This window comes from Podarcis filfolensis (assembly GCF_964270895.1).
Source record: "Podarcis filfolensis genome assembly, chromosome: 7".
Lineage (NCBI taxonomy): Eukaryota > Metazoa > Chordata > Lepidosauria > Squamata > Lacertidae > Podarcis > Podarcis filfolensis.
In genome coordinates, this window is record NC_139603.1 from 57,211,508 (window position 1) to 57,235,185 (window position 23,678).

A 23,678-nucleotide genomic window follows, 5' to 3' on the forward strand; every position below is an offset into this window, starting at 1 on the left:
CCAAGACACAAGTACTGAAGTACCTTCCACAAATGCAGTTCCATGGAACTTCAGAATCTTAAGAGTTGGAAGGGACCCATCTAGGGTCATCTAGTCCAACCCTCCGCAATGCAGGAAACTCATCTAAAGCATCTATAACAGATGGCCATCCAAACTCTGTTTAAAAACCTCCAAGGAAGGAGAGTCCACAACCTCCCAAGGGAGGCTGTTCCACTGTCAAACAGCTCTTACTGTCAGAAAGTTTTTCTGTATGTCTAGTCAGAATCTCCTTTCCTGGTACTTGAAGCCGTTGGTTCGAGTCCTACCTTCCAGAGCAGAAGAAAACAAGCTTGCTCCATGTGACAGCACTTCAGCTATTTGAAGATTGCTATCATATCTCCTCGGTCACTTCTTTTCCAGGCTAGAAGTTCTTGATATAGTAGAAAGCTGAATTGTACTCAGTGAGATCATTTATTCATTCTAGATCAGTACTGCTGACACTGATTGTCAATGGCATTCTGGGATTTCAGATGGGTCCTCAGCCCTACCTGGAGATGTCAGGGTCTCAGCCAGAGGACCTTTTACCTGCAAAATATGGGCACTCACTGAGCTGTAGCTAGTGCCCATTACATTCCAACAGTCTCTTATTTTTATTCAACTTATACACTGCCCTATACCCGGAGGTCTCAGGGCCGTTCACAACAAGACCACAACATATAAAATCAAACCAAAAGCAGTAACCCACCCCCAATAAAGCCACATTCTAAAAGGGCGTTGGATATAAATCAGATCAGCCAAATGCCTGGTTAAAAAGGAATGTTTTTGCCTGGTGCCTAAAGGTGTATAATGAAGGCGCCAGGCGAACTTCCCTGGGGAGAGCATACCATAGACAGGGAGCCACTGCAGAGAAGGCCCATTCTCATGTTGCCACCCTCCAGACCTCTGGAGGAGGCACGTGAAGGAGGGCCTCAGAAGATGATCTCAGGGATCAGGTAGGTTCATATGGAAAGAGGTGGTCCTTGAGGTATTGTGGTCCTGAGCCATTTAAGGCTTTATAGGTCAAAACCAGCACTGTGAATTGGGCCCGGAAGCTAACTGGTAGTCAGTGCAGTCGGACCAGGATCGGTGTAATATGCTCACACTGTCATGCTCAGGTGAGCAACCTGGCCGTTGAATTCTGCACTAGCAGAAGTTTCCGAACCGTCTTCAGAGGCAGCCCTATGTATAATGCATTGCAGTAATCTAACCTTAAAGTTACCGGAGCATAGACAAGAGTAGTTAGGCTATCCCTGTCCAGATAGGGGCATAGCTGGGCCACCACCCGAAGCTGATGGAAGGCACTCTGGGCCACTGAGGCCACCTGAGTCTTGCACATAGAAGTGAACTGATGTGTGCAATCACTGCAGGCTACTGTTCACGTTCTGGGTGAGTGGGGGAAGAGTCCTTTTGACTGGCTCACAAGTCATCTGTAAGTTACTGGGCGTAGCTATTTATGCTCGTCCTGCAACTTTCGATTAATTCATATTATGGCTCTTGCCCTGTTAAAAATCAGTTGCTGATCGTCAAGACGTTTCTTACATGCACCAGATTTTCTTGAACTAAAACAATCACCAATGCCTTCTTTAGGATATAAAGAAACAAAAAACAATTTTGTGGAAATGCTGTTTTTGAGACTGAATGTTCTATCTATTCACAGTGCTTCAAAATTTGGTTTCAGTTTGCAAGTGAAAACTTGGAAATGAACTTCAGATTTCCGTTTAGAAAAGACCAGCAACGCACTGGGAGGGTTCCGCCCCCTCTTGTTTCTTGTTTCTTCTAGAGAGACCCAAAAAGTTAAGGAATGAAGTTTTGAAAGGTGATCGGATCGAAAGTGTTAAATCGTGCGCAATAGGCTGGAGAGTATAGATTAACAAAGGAAAAGGAGTGCAACGATTGCAATATTTTATTAATCCTGAAGGCTTCGAAGTACGTCGCTGGCAGCTTAACACTGTTCGGGGAAAGGGTCCAATGAGCAAATTGGAACGACCGTTCCTGCCTCTCCCCTTCCAAGGTTTGCACAACTTCCCATCATGCCTCGGGGTCCCAAGTAGTTTCAGCCATGGCAGGAGGACGCGATAGGGTGGGATATTTGCTGAAGCAATTGCAACGGGCATCGTAAGTGTTTTGCGCCTTCCCCTGTTCCTCGCGTGACAGCGCCTAATAAAGCCATCTTGCTTCCCACAAAGTTGTAATCAGCTCGAGAAGGTCAGCCCCTTTGCAGCCTTACAAAAGCATAACGAGGGTTTGAGGAATCTGCAGGCTCTAAAGTCGTGGAAACGGGTGAATTTTAAGAAACATGCCCCACCTTATATTTGGAAGTTGTCCACTAACGTGGCCATTTCTGTTTTCCTTTTTGCTGAGTGAAAGGGAGAGCAGAAAGATAGAGGTTTTTTGGTTTTTTCCCAAACATCTGCTTGTTTCAAAAGAGTACTTGGAGATGACCAAATTGGACTTTGGTGTTTGGTGAAACTTTATAGCAGCTTTGGACAGAAAAACGAAACAAAACTACAGACCTAGTAGGAGTTCATTATAAAAATATATTATTGCCAGTTGGGCATGCCATTGCTTCTGATCAGCTTTTCCTTGGAAGGAGATCCATAGGTTTATACGAAATAGGAATTTTCTATTATACAACTTGAGCATATAAAATTCTGCATTATGTGGAGGAAATGGATAGAGTTTCTTCCTCTCTCAAAAATGCAAAAGTTTGGGTTGTCCCATGAAAATGACCGGTAGCAGATTCAGGACAGATAAAAGAAAGTACCTCCTTATGAAATTGATAAATGGATATTGCTGCCACTAACTGGAAATGCATGCAAATTAAGACCCAAACAAAATGTTTCCTGGGAGATGTTATGAAAGGTAATCAAAAATATTTTTGATCCCATTCAATCACATTGAAATTTCAAAATATCTGTTTACAAAATCCCCAAATAAATTTACCACTTATATAAGGACTCTTGTGCTCCCAAATCTGCATCCTCCTCCAAATTCCTTCCTTCTCACACACCAGTCCCCTCTTCCCTTTCCTAAGGTAAAGGCAAAGGGACCCCTGACCATTAGGTCCAGTTGTGACCGACTCTGGGGTTGCAGCGCTCATCTCACTTTATTGGCCGAGGGAGCCGGCGTACAGCTTCCAGGTCATGTGGCCAGCATGACTAAACCGCTTCTGGTGAACCAGAGCAGCGCACGGAAACGCCGTTTACCTTCCCGCCAGAGTGGTACCTATTTATCTACTTGCACTTTGACGTGCTTTCGACCTGCTAGGTGGGCAGGAGCAGGGACCGAGCAACGGGAGCTCACCCTGTCGCGGGGATTTGAACCGCCAACCTTCTGATCGGCAAGTCCTAGGCTCAGTGGTTTAACCCCTAGCGCCACCCGAGTCCCTCCTCTGTCACCATAGTTCGCCTCTAAACTATGGTTTACTAGGAAGTGGCTTTGAAAATCATGATTTGGAATCATTTCTGGTTAGTGCTAAAAATAGCTTTGCCTAACTTTGAGATCTAGCAGATAATACCTAGACAAAATAGAAAAGGCAAGAGGAAGTCTGTTCTGTTCCTAGTTTTCTGAAACATGATTTAGAGAATAGCCAATGTGATGTCTGAATGGAGCAAGGCTGTTGCTGAAGATGAATAAAACTAAAGCAGAAAAGATCATAGCTTAGCGACAGAGCACAATGTTTTGCATGAAAATGGCCCCATGTTCAGTCTCTGGAATCTCCTGAGACTATGGAGAGCCTCTGCCAGTCAGAGTAGGCAGTACTAGGCAAGATGCAGGAATAGAGTTGTCTGATATGAGACAACTTCCTTTGCTCCTATGAATAGGATACGCTTCCTTCCACTGAGTAAACTGGCATAGCATCAGGCTGCACTGCTGAATCCCTATCATATTTGCTAGAATGTAGCTTATGCTGAACTCGGGTGAACTTGTTTTTAAGTAAATGTGTATAAGGTCAGGCCAAATCATAAGGACTATTTTACTTGGGCATAAATTCCACATGAACCCTAATGGTGGTTAGGACTGGGTCTAAAATAACAGTGAAACCTACTCTGGGTCTCGGAGTAGGGTGCTCAGAAGGAATCCACAATAAATACAACAATTTATTGATTCTGTGTTAATTGGACGAGACAAGAAGTAAAACAGAAATGTTGTTCTGAGCAAAGAAGCATTTCCATTCATGCTTTAGAAACAACAAGAGGTGGAGAATCTTACTTTACAGTTGGCATTCCTAAATGGGCATGCTCTATTTATAGGTTTAAGTTGTCTTCAAATTATATTGGAGCTTTGTACAAACGTTTGTAAACAGGTTTAACGGGTGAGCATTCTGGCAAGAAAAAGTATCACCACTTTGAGACACTAGATGGCAGGATACATTTGCAAGAGAAACAGTGCAATATTAACAAATTCATTATATTAATATATTAGTTACTTATATGATGCACACACTGTGCACTCATGCATACATGGGTTGCACATATCTGATTTTTCTGTGCATGTCGATCCACACATGGGCACTTTCAATTCAACTTTGATCTTTGTGTTTTCCATTTACACTGGTGGATTGTGCTTGATGGGATGGGATGTATTCACACTGTGTCTTATCCCCTCCCCTCAGAACTTCCACACCCTCCTTGAGTTCCAGAAACCTGTGGGCATTTGTTTACCTGTGTAGTTTTGGGGTTTATTTTAGATGCAAGTTTTCTGATATACCGGACTTGTACAAAACAGTGGTTTTAAAAAATATATGACGTGCACCAGCATCCCACTAAGGAGTGCTTTGCCACTGGAGATGGGGGGTGTGGTGCTAGATGGCATCATCCAGCAAAATGTCATGACACAGTTAAAAAAAAACCCCACACAATGTGCTTCAATGCATCCATGTAATTTATGTTGGACTTTTTTGTACTTATCACGTTATTCACAGATAATGAAATTCAGAAACATTGGGATCAAATGTGTGAAAAGTGTATGCTCCCACTTGGATGGGGACAGATTAAACACACACACACACACACACACACACACACACACACACACACTGCATCCATCCACTTTGAACTGCCATGTGTAAACAGCCAATGCTGATGAACTCCTTACTTTTCCAGTGCTTTGTTACACAAATAATTTCCCCTCTTTCCTTTCATCAGATGTATGTGTCCTGCCCATTCCCACACATATACTCAAGGTAAGGCTGTATTTATTTTGTGTCTTTATGTCAATTATTCCAGTTCCCATTAAACAGTCATTAGGACGCAAACTAGATCAACAACACCTCTCAAGAGAAAACTAGTTTAGTGGTAATTAGATACAAAATAGCCATCCAAAAACCCCAAATATATGTGCATAGTAGTGATCCAGTCCACAGTATTTGCTAAGTGTCTTCCGGGTCGCCCAAGGTGTCATCACTGAGGGGGGTGACATTCGGCGCGCCGCCTGCCCGCAACTCCCAAGCCTACCGCAAGCCATTGGGTTAAGAGGGGGAGCTGCCCCGCTTTGCCAGCGGCATTCCCCCCTCCCCATTTGTTTTGACACGTTGGGGGAGGCTTGGAAGTCATGGGTGGGTGACGCGCAGAATGTCCTCCATGGGCAGCTTGCTCCGCCCCCGTGGGTAGCTTGCTCTGCTATTGGCTGCAGGGTGCGCACGCCGCTCCAGGCACCCGAGCGGCTATTCTGCGCCTGGGAGGGCACCCTCCGTGCCATGCCCCCCTCGGGAGTGCACCCGCCCTGGGCAGCACGGGCATATGCTCCGCCGCTGTCCCCCCCCTCCAATGCCGCAGATATTGAGCTTCCTTGAGCACGTACACAAAAAGCCATTACCTTATTGTAGCCTTACTGAATTGGACATACTGCTCTCATTGGAAACCTCTTGCACAAATATGGATGTATCTAGCAAGACCCCATGGGCTACCCATGTCCCCCACTGATGATCCATGCAGTTGCCACCACACCACCCTTTCCACCTGTATTTGGCCAGCATGTGAAAGGGCCAGAGTTCCCTTTGCCTGGAGAAGCTCCATGTGTGTACTGGTGTACCTGTGTAGACCTTCTTCACACACAGTGTGCAGACTGCAACACATGGATGTAGCGCACGTCAGCAGCAGGGAACAGGGCTGGTGCATTGGCCCTCCTCCTCCTCCTTACATGTTCCTTCAGCATGGGGGGAGGTTGCCTGAACACACACCATTTATGCCCGCACTGTGCATTTAATGCCGTATCCGACCATTTTAAACAGCCGTGGCTTCCCACAAAGAATCCCTCTTTCCTGGAAACTCTGGGAATTGTAGCTCTCTGAGGGGAATAGAGGCCTTCTAACAAGTCTGAGCACCATTAGCAGATTACAGTTCCCAGGATTTTTTGTGGAAGCCATAATTGTTTAAAGAGGTATGATACTGCTTTAAAAGTATGATGTAGATGGGACCTGAGTCTTAAATGAGCTAGAATTTAGTAGTCTCAGTGCACCCGATCCCATGGCAATGGTGAAGCGTAAGGAGGTGTGACCCTGATAAGTGCACAAATGGGAGATCATTAGGAGCTGTATGTGAATTGCTCTGAGTTTTCTAAGGATGAACAAGACATACGCCGTCTACAAACACTTGTTTGAGATTTGTGCTGTGGGATTAAGCAGAACTGAACATGATTTACAAAGTAAACATTGCAGGTTATGGAAGAATCCACATGTATATTGCTAGTCTGTTGCCTTGTTGTTTTTGTTGCCATTAAGCATGCCACTTGCAATATTTTAATAGAAAAGCAGCCTATACTTTTTTTAATTGCAAAATTATAAACATTCTTCGACAGCGGTGAGATTGTAAAGGAGTGACTTTCCTGTGACTCCTCCTAAAGAAACATTCTACGCTTCATAAGTATATCTAGTCCAAGGGAAACAATATAGTTTTCCAAGCTCAATAAAGCCTTTAACGAAAGCTTTGCTCTGCCAAATAATAAAGCAGCAGGAGATCTATCATACCATCAAAACAAAATAGTGTAAGTGGCTTGGACATGTCTTTGGGATGTCAAATTAATTACGAAAACGACAACAGACTCAGACATTAGGGGAAATCAACCATGAACAGGGCTGGTGAGAGATGGTAGGAAAAGTAGCCAAGGGTAGCAGACTTAAGCATGAATAGGGAGCACAAAAAGGATTTTTAATATATTTATGGGTTTAATTATTTGGGTCACCACTCCAGTGCACCCCAAAGTATCTGTAGGCTCATTATCATTGCTTCACTCATTGGCCATGAATTCAAACACTAAATATTTAATTCAGCTACCAGACAGAAGGAGTGGTTTGTTCTTTGACTGGGGTAAGAAGGGCAAGATTTGACTTTTTGTATGTGGTGGGGGTTCTCCATCTTTCTGTGTCTCTCCGCCTCTCCTTGTGTATCCCACTGTGGAAGAAGCTAGTGACCGTGCAGGTTTTTTTCTATGAAATTTGAAAGGATAGTTCTGAGTCGAAATTGAAAGATTAAAGTGAAAGTCTAGAATTTCTATGCAAGAGACATTGTAAGAACTCCCAGCAACAATGGCTGTGCAGCTCCCACAGAATGAGACTCACAAAGGTGAGATGATATATTTTATTGGGCCAGCAGGCCTCTGAAATCCTGGAAGAAAGTATCTAAACTATGTATCCTTCATCAGACCAGTGTTACTAGCAAAAAAAATTAAAGCAAAGCGTGTAAGAGATATGATCTACTGTTAATAACAACGACAAGCTGGAAGGTTTTGAGGAGAGACTGCATTAGCTGGATTGCAGAGAATTTTGTCTTTCTGGAGACTTATTTTTCTTACAGATTTCCCCAGTGGTGAAGTAGTAATATCCTTTGCCCATCTTTCCTCCCTTTATTTGCGCTCAGTTTCTTTTTAACAACAACAACAAGAAATTTTGTGAGACATGGACAGATGTTACTTGCAAGGTTCAGGTATACAGCTTCCAAACTGCTAAGATCAAGCAAAAGGCATATTATTGGTATGATTTGATACCTGGCAACACCTCGCTGTTATCTTCTTTTAAAAAATTCAGAGCTGCCAGAGGGATTCTAGTTGAAAATGTTTATGAAGGGCAGATTTATACATGGTAGCTGGCTGCATGTAATCAGCTCAGGAACATGTGGGGCTGTGCCTGGCTCGTGGCCAAGCTGTGCTCATATGGAGGTGCCATTTGTGTGAATTGTGGCCTCTGTGTGGGTGCTATACATGTGGCTGCCACTGTTTTCATGTCAGTAATGTCATGTTTTGAAGTGAGCAAGTACATATTAATGGTGAACACTAAAAAAACCAAAAATCCCAAAGATGGCACATTAACATCTTGGGGTTTATAATTAAAAAGAAAATATATATATCCATTTAATAGGAGCTTTTTAAAAACATAAGCAAAGATGTGTCTTCCTGTGTTGTGCCTGGGCTTGCTAACTTTGATGTATAATTTCTTTTCCAGGTATTGAACATGCTGCTATGGGGAAAACAGACTATGCGTTTGAGGTAAACTTAATTAAGTTTGACAACTATATTTGAAACAATACAGTGGTACCTTGGGTCTCGAACTTAATCTGTTCTGGGAGTCCATTCGACTCCCAAAACCATTCAGAAACCAAGGCGTGGCTTCCGATTGGCTGCAGGAGCTTCCTGCTCTCAAATGGAAGCCGTGTCGGATGCTCGGCTTCCAAAAAACATTCTCAACCCAGAACACTTACTTCCTGGTTTGTGGCGTTCGGGAGCCGATTTGTTCGACAACTGAGCCGTTCGAGAACCAAGGTGCCACTGTATTGTGCTCATTTTAAACCCACTATTTCTTGAATATATAATATTGGTTATTTTGAAATATGAGTTTTGTAGGCTCCATACAACCTCTTTTCTGAAATGTATTATTTCTTGACTTTTACAGATGGCTGTTTCCAGTATCCGATATGGAGAAGGAGTTACTAAAGAACTGGGCATGGTAATTACATATTATCACTAGGGCTGTTATTTGATTTTTTATTAAAAAATAGCATTTATAAATAATTGTAGCTACATTAGAAAAAATATACTTCTGAATCCTAAAGTTTACTGCATCTACAAGGTGGAGCTTAAGACAGGGACCAGCTTCTGCATTATTGCAACCAAGAAGTTTAGGATTGTGGGCAGATACATTACTGCAAATGTTAATGGCTATATGTTGTCTCTCTGATGAATTATCTTCATATGGAGATTAAATTAATTGCCATCATTTAAAAACTGAGCAGACTCTTCTTTTCCAGTGAATGGGAAGCTGTCTTGAGCACCATTTGGTAGAAAGGTAGGGGTATAAATTTAACAAATAATTACAGCAATCCACCCAAGGAATCAAATTTACACAAATAAATCAAGTTTACTGTCTATTGCAATCTCATGTTCTGGAAAAGATTGGGGGGGGGGACTCACAGTGACCAGTCAGATAACAAGTGGGATATGTAGAATTTTGTGTTGGAAGGTTTCTTTTCCTTTGGGTTGTTGTTTAGTCGTTTAGTCGTGTCCGACTCTTCGTGACCCCATGGACCAGAGCACGCCAGGCACTCCTGTCTTCTACTGCCTCCCACAGTTTGGTCAGACTCATGTTTGTAGCTTCGAGAACACTGTCCAACCATCTCGTCCTCTGTCGTCCCCTTCTCCTTGTGCCCTCCATCTTTCCTTTGGGATTGGAGTTTGTTTGTTTGTTTCCTTTTTCTTTTCTTTGGTTTTAACTACTTTTTCCTCACTGTAGGACCTGCAGAATTTGGGTGTTAAAAAAGTCTGTGTGATGACTGATAAGAACCTTTGTCGTCTCCCTCCCATGCAAGCAGTCTTGGATTCTCTGACAAAAAATGGTATAAATTTCCAAATATACGACAATGTAAGGGTGGAGCCAACAGACCAGAGGTACTACTTTTCTTTTATATTTGTGCCACCTGCCCTTTTCTACTTTGCATCTAAGTTTCTGCAAAAAAGAGGCCTTGAGATCAGGACTTAGCAGCAACAGGGCTTCTACAGCTGTGCAACCAAGATTTTAAAACGCAGAGGACAGATGTTTACATTGTTCCATGACCTTAAATAAATTTACCTATTTTTGATTTCACAAGTAATCTTACAACACTGCATAGAAATCTATGGTTCTCCCCTCTCCAATACCAGTACAATGATAATTTAAGATCTGCGCTGGTTTTCTGTAGCTTCCTTAGCGCAATTCCCATACGAAGCCCTAGTCACACAAGTCCAGCATATTTAAGAGACCTTCTCCTTTTCATTTCTTTATGTTCCACCAGAATGTCTTAAGATTGGACAGGAATCTTGACTATACTATTCATGCAAAAATTTGTGCTCTGTTGCTATAATACAATTGTGTAAAAAGTCCTGCCCTGCGCACTGAATGATGAGTGCTGCCATTTACAGCAATGCTGAACAATGCCTCCTCAGAGGCAAGCCCCACTGAGTTCAATGGGGTCTACTCCCAAGTAAGTGGGCATAGGTTTGTGAGCAGAAATAAATGTCTATTGGCAAAGGATGAGAAGAAAGAAGTGATACTGCCTTCAGGTGTCTTCTAAAAGTCAGATAGTTGTTTATTTCCTTGACATCTGATGGGAGGGTGTTCCACAGGGCGGGCGCCACCACCGAGAAGGCCCTCTGCCTGGTTCCCTGTAACCTCACTTCTCAAAGTGAGGGAACCGCCAGAAGGCCCTCAGTGCTGGACCTCAGTGTCCAGGCTGAACGATGGGGGTGGAGATGCTCCTTCAGGTATACTGGAGGATAATATATAACTTTTCACATTGATTTCATTAGGACCTAAATATATCTTAGCCAGAATCCAACCCACCAACTACTATATATGTGGAAATATTGCTTTCCCCCTACCTCAGCTTTCCTGAACACTGGGTTCCCAATGCCCTCTTTATTAGATGCTCTTTAAACTGCTGTTCAGGAGAAGAAAAATGGTTTTCATGCTTGCACACTAATGCATGTGCAATGGATGGTTTGTGTATGCTGGGATCTTTTGTGGTTTTAACTACGTTGTGACCCTCTGTGAGCTGTTGGGCAGAGCAGGGTAAAATGAACCAAATGTTATTTTCTTTTCAAGTTTCATGGATGCCATCGAGTTTGCTAAAAAGGGGGAGTTTGATTCCTATGTTGCCTTAGGAGGAGGTTCAGTCATAGACACTTGCAAAACTGCTGATCTCTATGCATCCAGTCCAGAATCGGACTTCTTAGATTATGTCAATGCTCCCATTGGAAAAGGCAAGCCTGTCAAAGTTGCTCTCAAGCCACTGATTGCAGGTAAGGAAAGTTGACATGATTGGGTGTGATTGTGAGATGATTGAGCTTGTCTGATGGTTTTGGTTCTTCGGTTCTCATTGCAAGGCTGGTTTAGCCCTGCTGATTGAAAGACTGTGTGTTGGAACTTAAAATAAGATGCTCTGAGCCCTTTGGAGAAAGAACAGGCTACTAGCATGGTAAATCAATCAGCTAGATTAAATGAATTCACATGGGATAATAGCACTGCCCTCTTGGCAGTGCTGCTGCTCTCTGTGGTGTGAAGAATGGTATTATTATTTATTAAATGTGTATACCCCACTTCTTCCGAAGATCATAACATAAAAATACAAAATGAGAACACACACACACACAAAAATACAAACCCCCCCCAATAACCCTCCTCCCACAAACTCATTTAAAAGGCCATAGAATGTTTAATCAGCCAAAGGCCTGGTTATAGAGAAACATTTTCACCGGGTACCTAATGTTGGTGCTAGACAAGCCTCCCTGTGGAGAGCATTCCACGAACGGGGAGCCAGGCAGAATAGGTCCGGTTCTCATGCTGCCACCCTCTGGACCTCTTGTGGAAGGGGTACAAGAAGAAGGGCCTCAGATGATGATTTCAGGGTCAAGATCAGTACATATGGGGAAGGCGGTCCTTGAAGTGGAACGTGTCCAGAGGAGGGCAACCAAAATGGTCAAAGGCCTGGAAACGATGCCTTATGAGGAACGGCTAAGGGAGCTGGGCATGTTTAGCCTGGAGAAGAGGAGGTTAAGGGGTGATATGATAGCCATGTTCAAATATATAAAAGGATGTCACATAGAGGAGGGAGAAAGGTTGTTTTCTGCTGCTCCAGAGAAGCGGACACGGAGCAATGGTTCGAAACTACAAGAAAGAAGATTCCACCTAAACATTAGGAAGAACTTCCTGACAGTAAGAGCTGTTTGACAGTGGAATTTGCTGCCAAGGAGTGTGGTGGAGTCTCCTTCTTTGGAGGTCTTTAAGCAGAGGCTTGACAACCATATGTCAGGAGTGCTCTGATGGTGTTTCCTGCTTGGCAGGGGGTTGGACTCGATGGCCCTTGAGGTCTCTTCCAACTCCATGATTCTATGATTCTAAGTATTGAACAGTCCTGAGCCATTTAAAGCTTTATAGGTTAAAACCAGCACTTTGAATTGAGCCTGGAAACTAACTGGCAGCCAGTGCAGTTGGGCCAGGATCTGTGCAATATATTTAAACTGTCTTGTCCCAGTGAGCATCCTGGCTACCAAATTCCGCACCAGCTGAAGTTTCCAAACCGTCTTCAGAGGCATATAATGTGTTGCAGTAATCTAACCTAGACGTCACCAGAGCATTGATGACAGAAGTTAGGTTATCCCTGTCCAGATAAGGGCACAGCTGGGCCACCAGCCAAAACTGGTGGAAGGCTGATGGAAAGATACCAAGTCTGATGGTATCAAAAGCTCCTGAGAGGTCAAGGAGAATGAATAGGGACACATTTCCCCTGTCTTTTTCCTGACAGAGGCCTTCATAAAGGGCAGCAGGGTGGGCGGTAAACCAGCAGCATGCCTAATCTGTCCCAATTGCCCAGTGCCAGCAATGGTAGCATATGAGAGCCTTCTCTGTGGTGGCCCCCAGATTGCGGAATGACCTTCCCACCAACACACTCAGTTTATTACCACAGTGGTACTGCTCTTTCCAGCAGTTTCCCACCACCCTGAATCCTTCCTGAGAATGGTACATGATGAACTATCAGCAGTCCTAGGGGCTGAGGGTAGGGGAAATGACTGCCATCACCCAGAATTTTAAGGGAAGAGCATTTTAAGAATCTCCATTTTTTTGTCCCCTCCATGAAAATCTCCCTATTTTGCTGCTTGGGATCTAAGTTTCTAAGTTGATTTATGAAGTTGTGCATGTGCGCATACACTAATAAATTTAATTTGCTCTTTTCCAAAGTTCCTACCACTGCTGGGACTGGAAGTGAAACCACTGGGGTTGCTATTTTTGATTATAAAGAACTAAAAGTAAAAACTGGTAAGAATTGTATGTGTTTGCATCTGTTACCATGGTTCTATTATTCAATGTCATGGTACTGCATCAGAGTTTACAGTATCCAAGAAGACTTCCCCCAGCTGAGTAGTTTTTTCTAATGTATTATAACATACATGATGTGGAAAGCTTCAGCTAAAGTCATAGCAGGCCAATACATTTGTAGAAAACGTTGTGTGATGTGACCCTGCTAAGCATCCTTGTTTCTCCCAGCCCACCAAGTAGTGGTGGGAAGGAAAGAATCAACACTACCTTTTGCAAGCAAAAGCAACAAAGCAGAGAAGTCACTTCCTACCGTCGCTTGCAGACAGCAGCCATGTGCCTCCTACCCCCTTCAGTGGTGGGGAGGGAAGATAAAACCACTTTGCTTCAGAAAGCAGCAGACATGAAGCTATGACAACATCCCAAGTTGGAACCCTATGCTAGGAATTTTGACAGGCGGACAAGACAACTCACCTGTCAGTCATGTGCAGGGGGTGCGGCCACACCGGGCGCAACATCTGGGGGGGGGCGCTCGTACTCACAGCTCTCTGCCCCTACCTGGCTCACTCAGGGTTAGGGGGCGCAAATTACTTGCCTTGCCCCGGGTGCTGACAACCCACGCTACGCCACTGCTCGGAAGCTGTCTGCGGACAAACACCAGCTCCCTCGGCCTATAGAGCAAGATGAGCGCCACAACTCCAGAGTCGTCCTTGACTGGACCTAACGATCAGGGGCACCTTTACCTTTTACATCTGTGTTTAGTTCTCCCCTTTCCCCCTGTTTCTGTGGCAGTTCTAACACTTCATATGGTCAGTGTTTTTAAATAAATGTTAATATTGTTTCAAAATAGTTTGAGAAAGTCCTTTTTTCAGTATATCTATTGAATGTAATTTTCATGTTTAGGCATTGCTTCTAGAGCTATTAAGCCTTTCTTGGGCCTAATTGACCCTTTGCATACTCTCCATATGCCCAAGCATGTGACAGCTAATGGTGGATTTGACGTGCTTTGGTAAGTATGTATTATAAGTAGTTTTGATTATTTTTTTTTATTTTGAAGACATTTTTATGTTTCTTGGGTGTGGGTATATGTCGATGACCTTTTTTTAATCAAGCATTTAAAGGGGGGGGGAATCTGACTTAACGTTCCAGTTGTCAGCTGAATTCCTTGGGGTTTGCTTTTCTCTGATTTCCTGGTCCTTTTTGCCCTCTGGACATTGCCAGGCTACAAACCTTAAACTGGGGATTTAAGATATAAGAATCAAATCAGAATAATCAGGGACAGTCACTCACTTCTAGTTTTTCAATGGTAGTGATTTCCAAATGCTAATGGGACAAGCCACATCAGTTCAGAATGTTCTTTTTCCTCCTCCCCCCACCAACCTGCCAGCCATGCACTTGAATCCTACACTGCTCTTCCCTACAATCAGCGCAGTCCTTGTCCTTCAAACCCAATGAACCGCCCAGCATATCAAGGAAGCAACCCTATCAGTGATATCTGGGCCATCCATGCATTACGGATTGTTGCTAAATATTTAAAGAGGTAAGAGTTCTATTTTATTAGGGTGCGTATAATTTTCTTTACTGAGCCCTGCAGTGGATTATTTGGAGGTAGAGAATTGTGGCAGAGAGAACTGGGATGTGTCTAATAACAGGGTTTTGCTTCCCAGGGCAAATTTTGGAAAGAGCATGTTAGTTAAGCAGCTCAGACATATGTCATACAAAATTGCATAACTGAGGTCCCAGTCATAAAAAGAGAGAGAGGATGTAAACTTCTTCATGGCTCAAAGTGGCTAATTTGAGACAAATGCAATGGGAATCATGTGCTAGAAGTCATAGCACTCTCTTCTGACACCTGCTGTGATCATTACTAATAGATACTTAATGAGTTCCACTGACTTTGAAAAAGGGTTTTTCTCCTACAACACTTGATTTTGAGCATTGTCTTTCATGTGAAAAGCTGCATTTTACAAGGTCAGATCATTTGTCCCATCACCTGATTGTTTAGAAGTAGATGTTAGGAATTGATCCTGGAACATTCTGCATTGCAGACATGTTTTCTGCCACTGAACAAGAGTCCTTTCCCAAACCAAGTAGGATTTGTGGCTATGAAACCAATGCCACAATAAACAAGTTGACCTCGTAGCCTCCTACAGTGCAATTTGCCTTTTGAATAACAGACTTGCGTTCCGCACAGAGCCATCAGGGATCCAGAAGATAAAGAAGCAAGGGCCAACATGCACCTGGCAAGTGCTTCTGCCGGCATTGGCTTTGGAAATGCTGGGGTACATCTTTGGTGAGTTGAGAACAATTTTTATTGCCCTCACATAACTGTTGTCTTTTTTGTTCCATTAAATGCAATAAAATGTGAATGCATTGTCCATGGGGAGGGCATGATCCGTGCTAGTTACAGTGTTCTGTCCAATGTGGCCTTTCCATTGTCAAGCAAAAGCGCTTAAAACTGGGCTTTAGCAGTTTAAAATATGCCTAAATGTATAATGCTCTATCTATTTCATTCATTCATTCATTCATTCATTCATTCATTAAATGTAAATCCCATCCTTCCAAAGGAAGCCAAGGCAACTCTATATACCACCCTATACCCAAGGGTCTCAGGGCAGTTCACAGAAAAAAGTCAAGATATAAAACCACAAAATACATAATAAAAATAAAAACAACAGCCCAATAGCACCCCCCAAAAAAGCCACATTTAAAACAGCATAATTAACAAGAGAATAAAATATTATCATAAGCATGACATGGATGTTTGGCAGGCACAAAAAGAATCCAATATTTAGGATTTGTTATCAGGCATAGCAATGTCCCTCCGGCATAGCTGTCAACGTTTTCCTTTTTTTAAGGGAAATTCCCTTATTCCGAATAGGATTGCTCGCAAGAAAAGGGAAAAGTTGACAGCTATGCCTTCTGCCCCCCCCCAGGAGTTTCGCCCCAGTAGAGCTGGGCGAGTCTGGGCCCCGTCAACTAGGCCAGGTGGAAAAGGCCTTTCAGGGAACAGCCTTCACAACTCACAGCCAGGCGATGTGAAAAAGGAGGTACCTTTTTTCACATGTGGTGGTCTTGTAATAAGGTTAAAGCTTACTGGGAAAGGATTATAATGAATTGAAAAAGATGTTTGAGATAACATTCATATATTTAAAAAAACCCAGAAGCTTTTCTCTTGGGAATTATAGGATTAGAACTACCCAAACAGTATAGAAATTTATTTATGTAGGCAACTACAGCTGCAATAATGTTATTTCCCCAAAAGTGGAAGGATGAAGAGGCCCCGACGAAAGAAGATTGGATACAGAAACTGATGGAGTATGCAGAAATGGTGAAACTTGCCGGAATAAGAAATCAAGATTCTAAACTTTTTAGAAAGGAATGGAAGTGGTTTACTGAGTATTTACAAACAAACTGTAAACAGATCAAGACATTGGCCGGATCATTGTAAAAACCTGCAATTTTAAAAATATATATAAGAATAGGCAATTAAAAGAAGAAGCTAAGGCAATTTGGAGTACGCAGGAAAGGACAAAGATAAATGTAAGGAACTGCAGAAAGAGGGGGAAAGGAGCTGAAATTGAAAATGTTAAAACTTGATTAAATAATTGTTGCAATGCATATAAATGAAAATTATTTTTAAAATGTAATAAAAGAAAAGAAAAAGAAATGCTGATCTGTCTTCCCCATACATAACCTGTATCCACTACATGCGGAGGTTATCATTTGGATGAACAGCTACTTCACATGTGAAAAAGGGTATAACCCTATTTGTCCCAGAATGAGAGATGTAGGGATATGTGCTTGTGCATTCAGGTGCAAATGGTAATCAACCTCTTCCTAAATTAGCTTCCATGCATACTTGCATACGACACTTTTGGACACCCAAGTAATTCTGGATCAGGGACTTTCCCCCTTGCGTTGTTGTCATGAAAGGGTCATTGCCAAGGTGCCTCTTAACCCCTTGACCCAACTGAGACACCAACAATATCAGAGAGGCATTCATAAACCTCTTAGCAACTCTCTGCACCTCCTCCAATCAATTATATTCAGAATAAAGTTGAGTATTTTCTAGTTGCTTGTATAATTTGTTTATGTTCCTACCTTTTCATACTAAAACGAAGGCTTTCTTTCCCTCTAGCCATGGCATGTCTTACCCTATTTCTGGCTTGGTGAAGAATTACAAAGCAAAGGATTACAATGTGGACCACCCTTTAGTGGTAACTACTTAATGCACTTGCTATTCAATTTGCCTGAAAATGATATTGCTGTTACTTTCAGCACTGAACTTTGAACAATATAGGTTGCCTGGTTAATGCAAGCTGTGCTTTTCTTTCCTGCAGCCGCATGGTCTTTCCGTTGTCCTCACGTCCCCAGCAGTGTTTACTTTCACAGCCCCTATGTGTCCAGAGCGTCACTTGGAGGCTGCACAGATAATGGGTATGATTCTGTTGATAAAATGTGAGAGTACATGCTTTCAAGGTTGATAGGCAAGATGTCATTCAGCCCTTCCAGGATCTGCACCTTTTTTATGTCTAATGCAACGGACATGCAATATTATTTTGTTTGAGGGTTCTCAAACTGGTATAAGGAGCTTTTGTAGGTGTGTTGTTGTTTTTGAACCAATGTCATCCTCTCCCCTCCCCAATGTAGTGGTATTTCCCCCAGTGGATGGGCACAAGCTGCTCCTAGGTCTGGATCAGAAGCTGGGGTGAGGTTTGGGTGCAGAAGAGACCAAATCCATCTTAAATGTACAAGCTGAATTTGCCGGTATACAATTGAATCTCACCCACAAAACAGCAACCGTTGGGAACTGGACTCAGCTAATGTGTCAGATTTACTGACAAGCAAAACAAGTCAGGATTTGTATATTTTTAAAAAAGGAATTTGTTGATTTATCCCTTAAAAAAGAAAAAACAAGCACCGACTCAGGGTGCTTCCAGACAAGGGAATAATACTATAGTGGGGTCACTGCCATTTTTTTTAATCATAGAGTAAATTTGAATAAAATGGAGGTGTGGGGATATGGGCAGTTTTATTCTAATTATGTTGTGTGGACACCGACATATTTACTTGCATGAGGAGCACCTGTTTCGCAATAAACACCTGTCTGGAAACACCCTCTGACTCATAAAGGTTAACCTGGACAGTTTTGATATCACAAACATCAATGTCTGATTCCTGGATTCCACTGATTTCATTGCAATGACCTTCCTGTCCTATAGGTGTTTTGTGTTCATCAGAAGAATTAGTGACAGCAAGGGGCCCACAATCCTAACTTCAGTCTGCATGTGCATATCTGCCTTAAGCAATACTTAGTGAACACACGATAAAAATGCTAAGAGTGGCTGCACCTCTCATGGGTCACTCACAGCTTTAGATTGTGTTTTCCACAATCTATTGCCACTTATCAGACTGATGGTAGTAAAAGCATAATGGGCAGAACAATTGGTTCTCATGCCAGTTAACTTGTTTTTTTGTTGCTGCTGTTCTCTTCCAATTTAGATCTATATCATATTTTTAGACTCCTTTAATTGAGAAATAGTTTCATTCAGTTTATTTCATTTCATTTTTAGAGAAATGACTGCTTTGTGTGCGCACACGCATTTAGTATATTCAGCTACTGCTACAGCTGAGGGGTCTCTCTTTATTTCCTCAAAGTTCCTCTCTTTATTTTAGGTGCTGACATCAGCACTGCCAAAACCAAAGATGCGGGTCTTGTTTTGGCAGACACTCTCCGGAAATTCTTATTTGATCTGAACGTTGATGATGGCTTATCTGCTCTTGGTTATTCTAATGACGATATCCCTTCCTTAGTCAAAGGTACCCTCCCTCAGGTAAGACAGGTGGCAAAGACCATTTCTCCTAAAATAAAACACTTACCTTTAAAAAAAATCATTTATTTTTAAGATGCGAATATAACAGACGGAATATCCTTATTATTAATATCAGTAAGTGATGCTTATATCAGTCCTAACCTAAACATACAGTATACATTTGTATAGGTATCAAAACTCATAAGCCACACATTCAAACATACTGACAAATGTAGAAAGGGCAGTGAAATGTTCAGACCACTGGGGGATGTTGATCCTTCCATCCTTGCAATATAAGTCACTCTGCAACCATAAGGGCTCAGAGGATTAAAATAAAACATTTACTGTAAACGTTTTCCTTTCTTGGCTTTGTTTCTCTGGCAGCAAACAAGTAACAATTGGATAAAATCCGTAATCCATTTTTCTTTATGCTATGCAGAGCATTCGAAGTACAGTGGTACCTCTGGTTATATACTTAATTCGTTCCAGAGGTCCATTCTTAACCTGAAACTGTTGTTAACCTGAAGCACCACTTTAACTAATGGGGCATCCCGCTGCTGCTGCAGCAGCTGCTGCTGCCGCACCGCCACCGCTGCCACACGATTTCTGTTCTCATCCTGAAGCAAAGTTCTTAACCCAAGGTACTATTTCTGGGTTAGCAGAGTCTGTAACTTGAAGCATATGTAACCCGAGGTACCACTGTGGGAGGCAGAGACGACTTCTTTTTATATTGACTTTTCTCCACACATTATTTTGTACATTCTCTAAGAAGGAACCACTAATGATAAACAGGTTTATCCTCAGAAACCAGCTGTGCACTGCACTGAGTTTTTGGTCTCTGATTAGCTTGGAGATGTGAAGACTTCCTCCCAAATTCATTGTGCATAAGATTTCATATATAGAATTGCGTCAAACGAGGAGTGGAGAACTTCAAGTCCTGTGAACCAAATCAGGCCTTCCAGGACTCTCTCTTGGCAATTTCCCCTTCATACCCATATGAAGCCATACCCATTAACAGCCCTGTTCCATTCTTTTCTTGGGTGCTTTTACCTGGCTGGAATTTGTCTTTGGACTGTGGTAATAATACCTATACCTTACCTGGATGGAAGATGGAAGAGTGTGTTTGTGTGTGTAGAAACTTCTGACTTACTTGTGGCTTGAATGCAGTCTACTGTATAAAGGTTAGTCTGTTGCTCCTCACACTTTTGCCTCTGGCCTTGACCACCACTGTTCTCCATGTTCTCCAGGAAGGAATGTGTCTGTCAGACTGAAAAAGGATCTCCACCCTATCTTTTGAACTGTAGCAAGGCATATGCTCTAATCAGTTACTAAGTTGTTAAAGAACTTTCAGCCTTAGTCATCAGTGTGTACTCAACTGTTGATGATTGCCAAAACCTTTACATAATTCAATTTATTTTTTGTTTTTGTTTTTTTAAGGAAAGAGTGACTAAATTATCTCCCCGTCCTCAGACTGAAGAAGAATTATCTGCCCTTTTTGAAGCTTCCATGAAACTGTATTAGATGTTCTTTTTTAAAAAGAATGCTTTCTTCAATTGCATCTAACTCGCATGATGCAATTCAACTCATGACTGTCATATGAATGAGTGTAACTCCATATTCTAAATTTAAGAAATCATGCCCATTTCTACATATATTTGCAATCCAAAATATTTCTGATTCCTTTATTAGTGACTGGAACTAATCACTGATGGTTCTCCCTTGCCTTCCTAAGAACTGTACAGTAATTCACTTCCTAGCATGTCACATGAAGTGGTCCAAATATCACAGATACAAAAATAAAACTTTACAAGTTCGGAAAGTGCCATCCTCTACAGCCACTTCACATTCAGAACTCCCTTTCATACAAAGGATGCTTTGTGTTTTTTATGACTGCCTTGAACTCTTGGCTCAATGAGACTGCTACCCACCCATTCTGTGTAAGGACTCTTTTATGGCCAAATACCGGATGTGGGTCTGTAAGTCAATTTATTGCTTGTAAAAGAGGTTGGGAGGAGGTGAAATGCTTTCTGCTTACCCCAGATCAGTGTATCACTCAGCTAATAGGCATGCAAACTTCAATGTCAATATGTGTCCACACTCTCTCGGAGAGCTTTTGCAGCTCAGACTTTTCCATGGGCTCTTAGGTCAAATGAGAGGAGAGAAGGAAAAAGAAAGCATAATTGAATTGTTGGCGATTAATAAACACGCACAACTGCCACCACTACACTTCTTTTGCCTCAGAAAAACCCAGTTTTAGGCAGCAGCTCAAGATGTGTTAGGGCATATACACACTACAAGATTGAAGGGCTTTGTCACAGACTCTAAGAAATGTAATGAGGGGATCTCTAACTGTTTACGTTGAACATCGTCAAGAAACAAATGCCCAAAGCTCTTAAAGCCACAATAGCTGTAGCAATTTGATGCTGGTTTAAATTTGGGGTAAAAGATCTTTTCTTATTCAGTGTCATAAGGCAGGATCACATGTGAAAGTACATATGTACAGTATGCACTATCCCTAACAAGTCATGAAACACTGAGGGCCAGCAGCAAACCTGATTGCCATTGACTAAATATTAGCAGGAAGTTGCAAGAGCCAATTCTAGCTCTCTAATAAGAGTACCTTTACAGATCTGTGCACATAATTTTGCTAATGTATCTGTCCCAGCTACTCATTACATTTTCACAGGAACGTCTTAAAAATGTACTCTGTGTGGAGCAGATTTCCAGCCAGACTTACCCTGAGAAGGGGCTTGTTTTGCTTAAAAGTCTCATCCACATGGAGCAGTGAGGGCCCTCTGTTAGTCACCTCACTGACCTTTGAGCTGAATGTTGTGCTTTTAATGAGATACACAAACTTGAATGTTGGTCCCAGAGGCCTTAATTTCACTACTTGGCATTCAGATGCTGATTTACAGCTGCAGCTAAAATGGGTAACACATCTTAAAGATTGATTGATTGTCAGGGTCGCCAGTGTGCGGCTGCCCCCTCTCCATTGTTGTGTCACTTGCTTCTCTGCCCTCGAAGGGCACCAGCCATTGTCTGACATAGTTGGTGTTGCTGTGGACACAGCTTAGAATCTGACTCTTGCACTGCATATATATCTTCGTTCTTCAGAGAAAGAACTGCTACAATACAAAACTGTGATTGGAAATCATGGCTGCTGCTCTGTTTAGGCACAAAAGCAGGGGAAATAAGGGAGATTTTCAGTCATTTAATTAAAAAGAAACACAAAACATTTTCATCTCTAGATTACAAAATTAGATACTTGGTGCTGGCTCTGGAGTACTTTAATAGTACAGACTAAGATCTGGGAGACCTGGGTTCAAATCCCCACTCAGCCATGAAGCTTACTGGGTGACTTTGGTCCACTCACTGCCTCCCAGTCCTAGCCTACCTTTCAAGGTTGTTGTGGGGATTAATTTAGGAGGGGGAGAACCATGCACACCGTCTTGAGTTCCTTGGAGAAAAAAGGTATGATATGAATGCACTTTTATAAATAAAATAATATTCTTCTCTTCTCACAATGCCAAACTTGTGTTCAAAGTTATGCCTTAAAATCCTGGGTTTGCTTTGCACCATTTTTCTTTTCAATTGTTTAATTGTGCAACACTTCAGTTCACGGTCCCAGTCCAAAAATACCTGCAGTTTATCCTTATCATACCGACAAGTTAATAGAAGTAGGCTCAGGTAGCTCAGTAAGGATCAGATTTACTGTTATGCAACTGAGTATGAAATCCAATGAGAATGATACCATTAAAGACTTAGATTTGATAACACACCCTGCCTGTTGGAAGGATATTAGATGGTGGCCTATTCTCTTTAGATAGTTGCTGCTGATTTTAAATCAGGACCAATGGCAGTAGTTTGCATGGTTAATAAAATGGGGCAGTTCTAGGTTTTTTATATTCCTGGAGGCAACAGACCATGGAAGCCATTCTCTCTCATTCTTGATGGGTTTATAATTAGTTATGGGAACTCCTCAAATGTCCAGAGGTCCTTCAACATTCCTTCATTTTGTTCGACTCTGACAATTAAAATATTTCACTGGGCTTGGTTCAACTTAATTCTGTGCTAATGCGTGAGAATGTTTCTTTACAGCAATATAATTACCTGGAAATATAAGACTTCATCACATGTGAAGGGGGTTTCACAGTAGGAGGAGCAACAGGACTGTACTTCTGGCTCCACCCCTACAGTTCCAAGCCCCACCCCCTGACATCCGCACATAGAATAAATACTTGAATTTCTGAAGCCCATACGCATATACTTCCCCTATGCAGGCATGGTGGGGCAAGGGTTAGGGTTACCATGTGAAAGATTACATTCCACCAATGTAATGGGTGACCCCACCAAAAAGTACCAAGAACATACAGCAAGAATGTGGATAATAATTACCTAATGGTGGCCTTCAGTGCAGGAAAAGCTTATAAACACTACAGGGGTGTGGGAGAACTGTTCCCACAACACATTTCAGCAGGTAGGTTACAGCATCATCTTTCTGAGTTATGTGTTCATCAACTGTTTCACCAGACATTTTCTTTCCACCTCAAGCAAGAGGGGAACTAAAA

General features: G+C 42.3%; 1 protein-coding gene across 1 annotated transcript; it reads left to right on the forward strand.

Moving 5' to 3' along the window:
* Positions 1-2,002: 2,002 nt before the first annotated feature.
* On the forward strand, positions 2,003-20,929 carry ADHFE1 (alcohol dehydrogenase iron containing 1). Its single transcript, XM_083623375.1, has 14 exons — positions 2,003-2,133; positions 5,166-5,203; positions 8,456-8,499; positions 8,903-8,956; positions 9,740-9,894; positions 11,087-11,283; positions 13,220-13,297; positions 14,198-14,303; positions 14,682-14,834; positions 15,489-15,587; positions 17,436-17,514; positions 17,638-17,734; positions 18,974-19,131; positions 20,548-20,929. Exons 1-14 carry the CDS (start codon positions 2,078-2,080, stop codon positions 20,629-20,631), a joined length of 1,398 nt encoding a protein of 465 aa, XP_083479501.1. The 5' UTR covers positions 2,003-2,077; the 3' UTR covers positions 20,632-20,929.
* Positions 20,930-23,678: the final 2,749 nt, after the last annotated feature.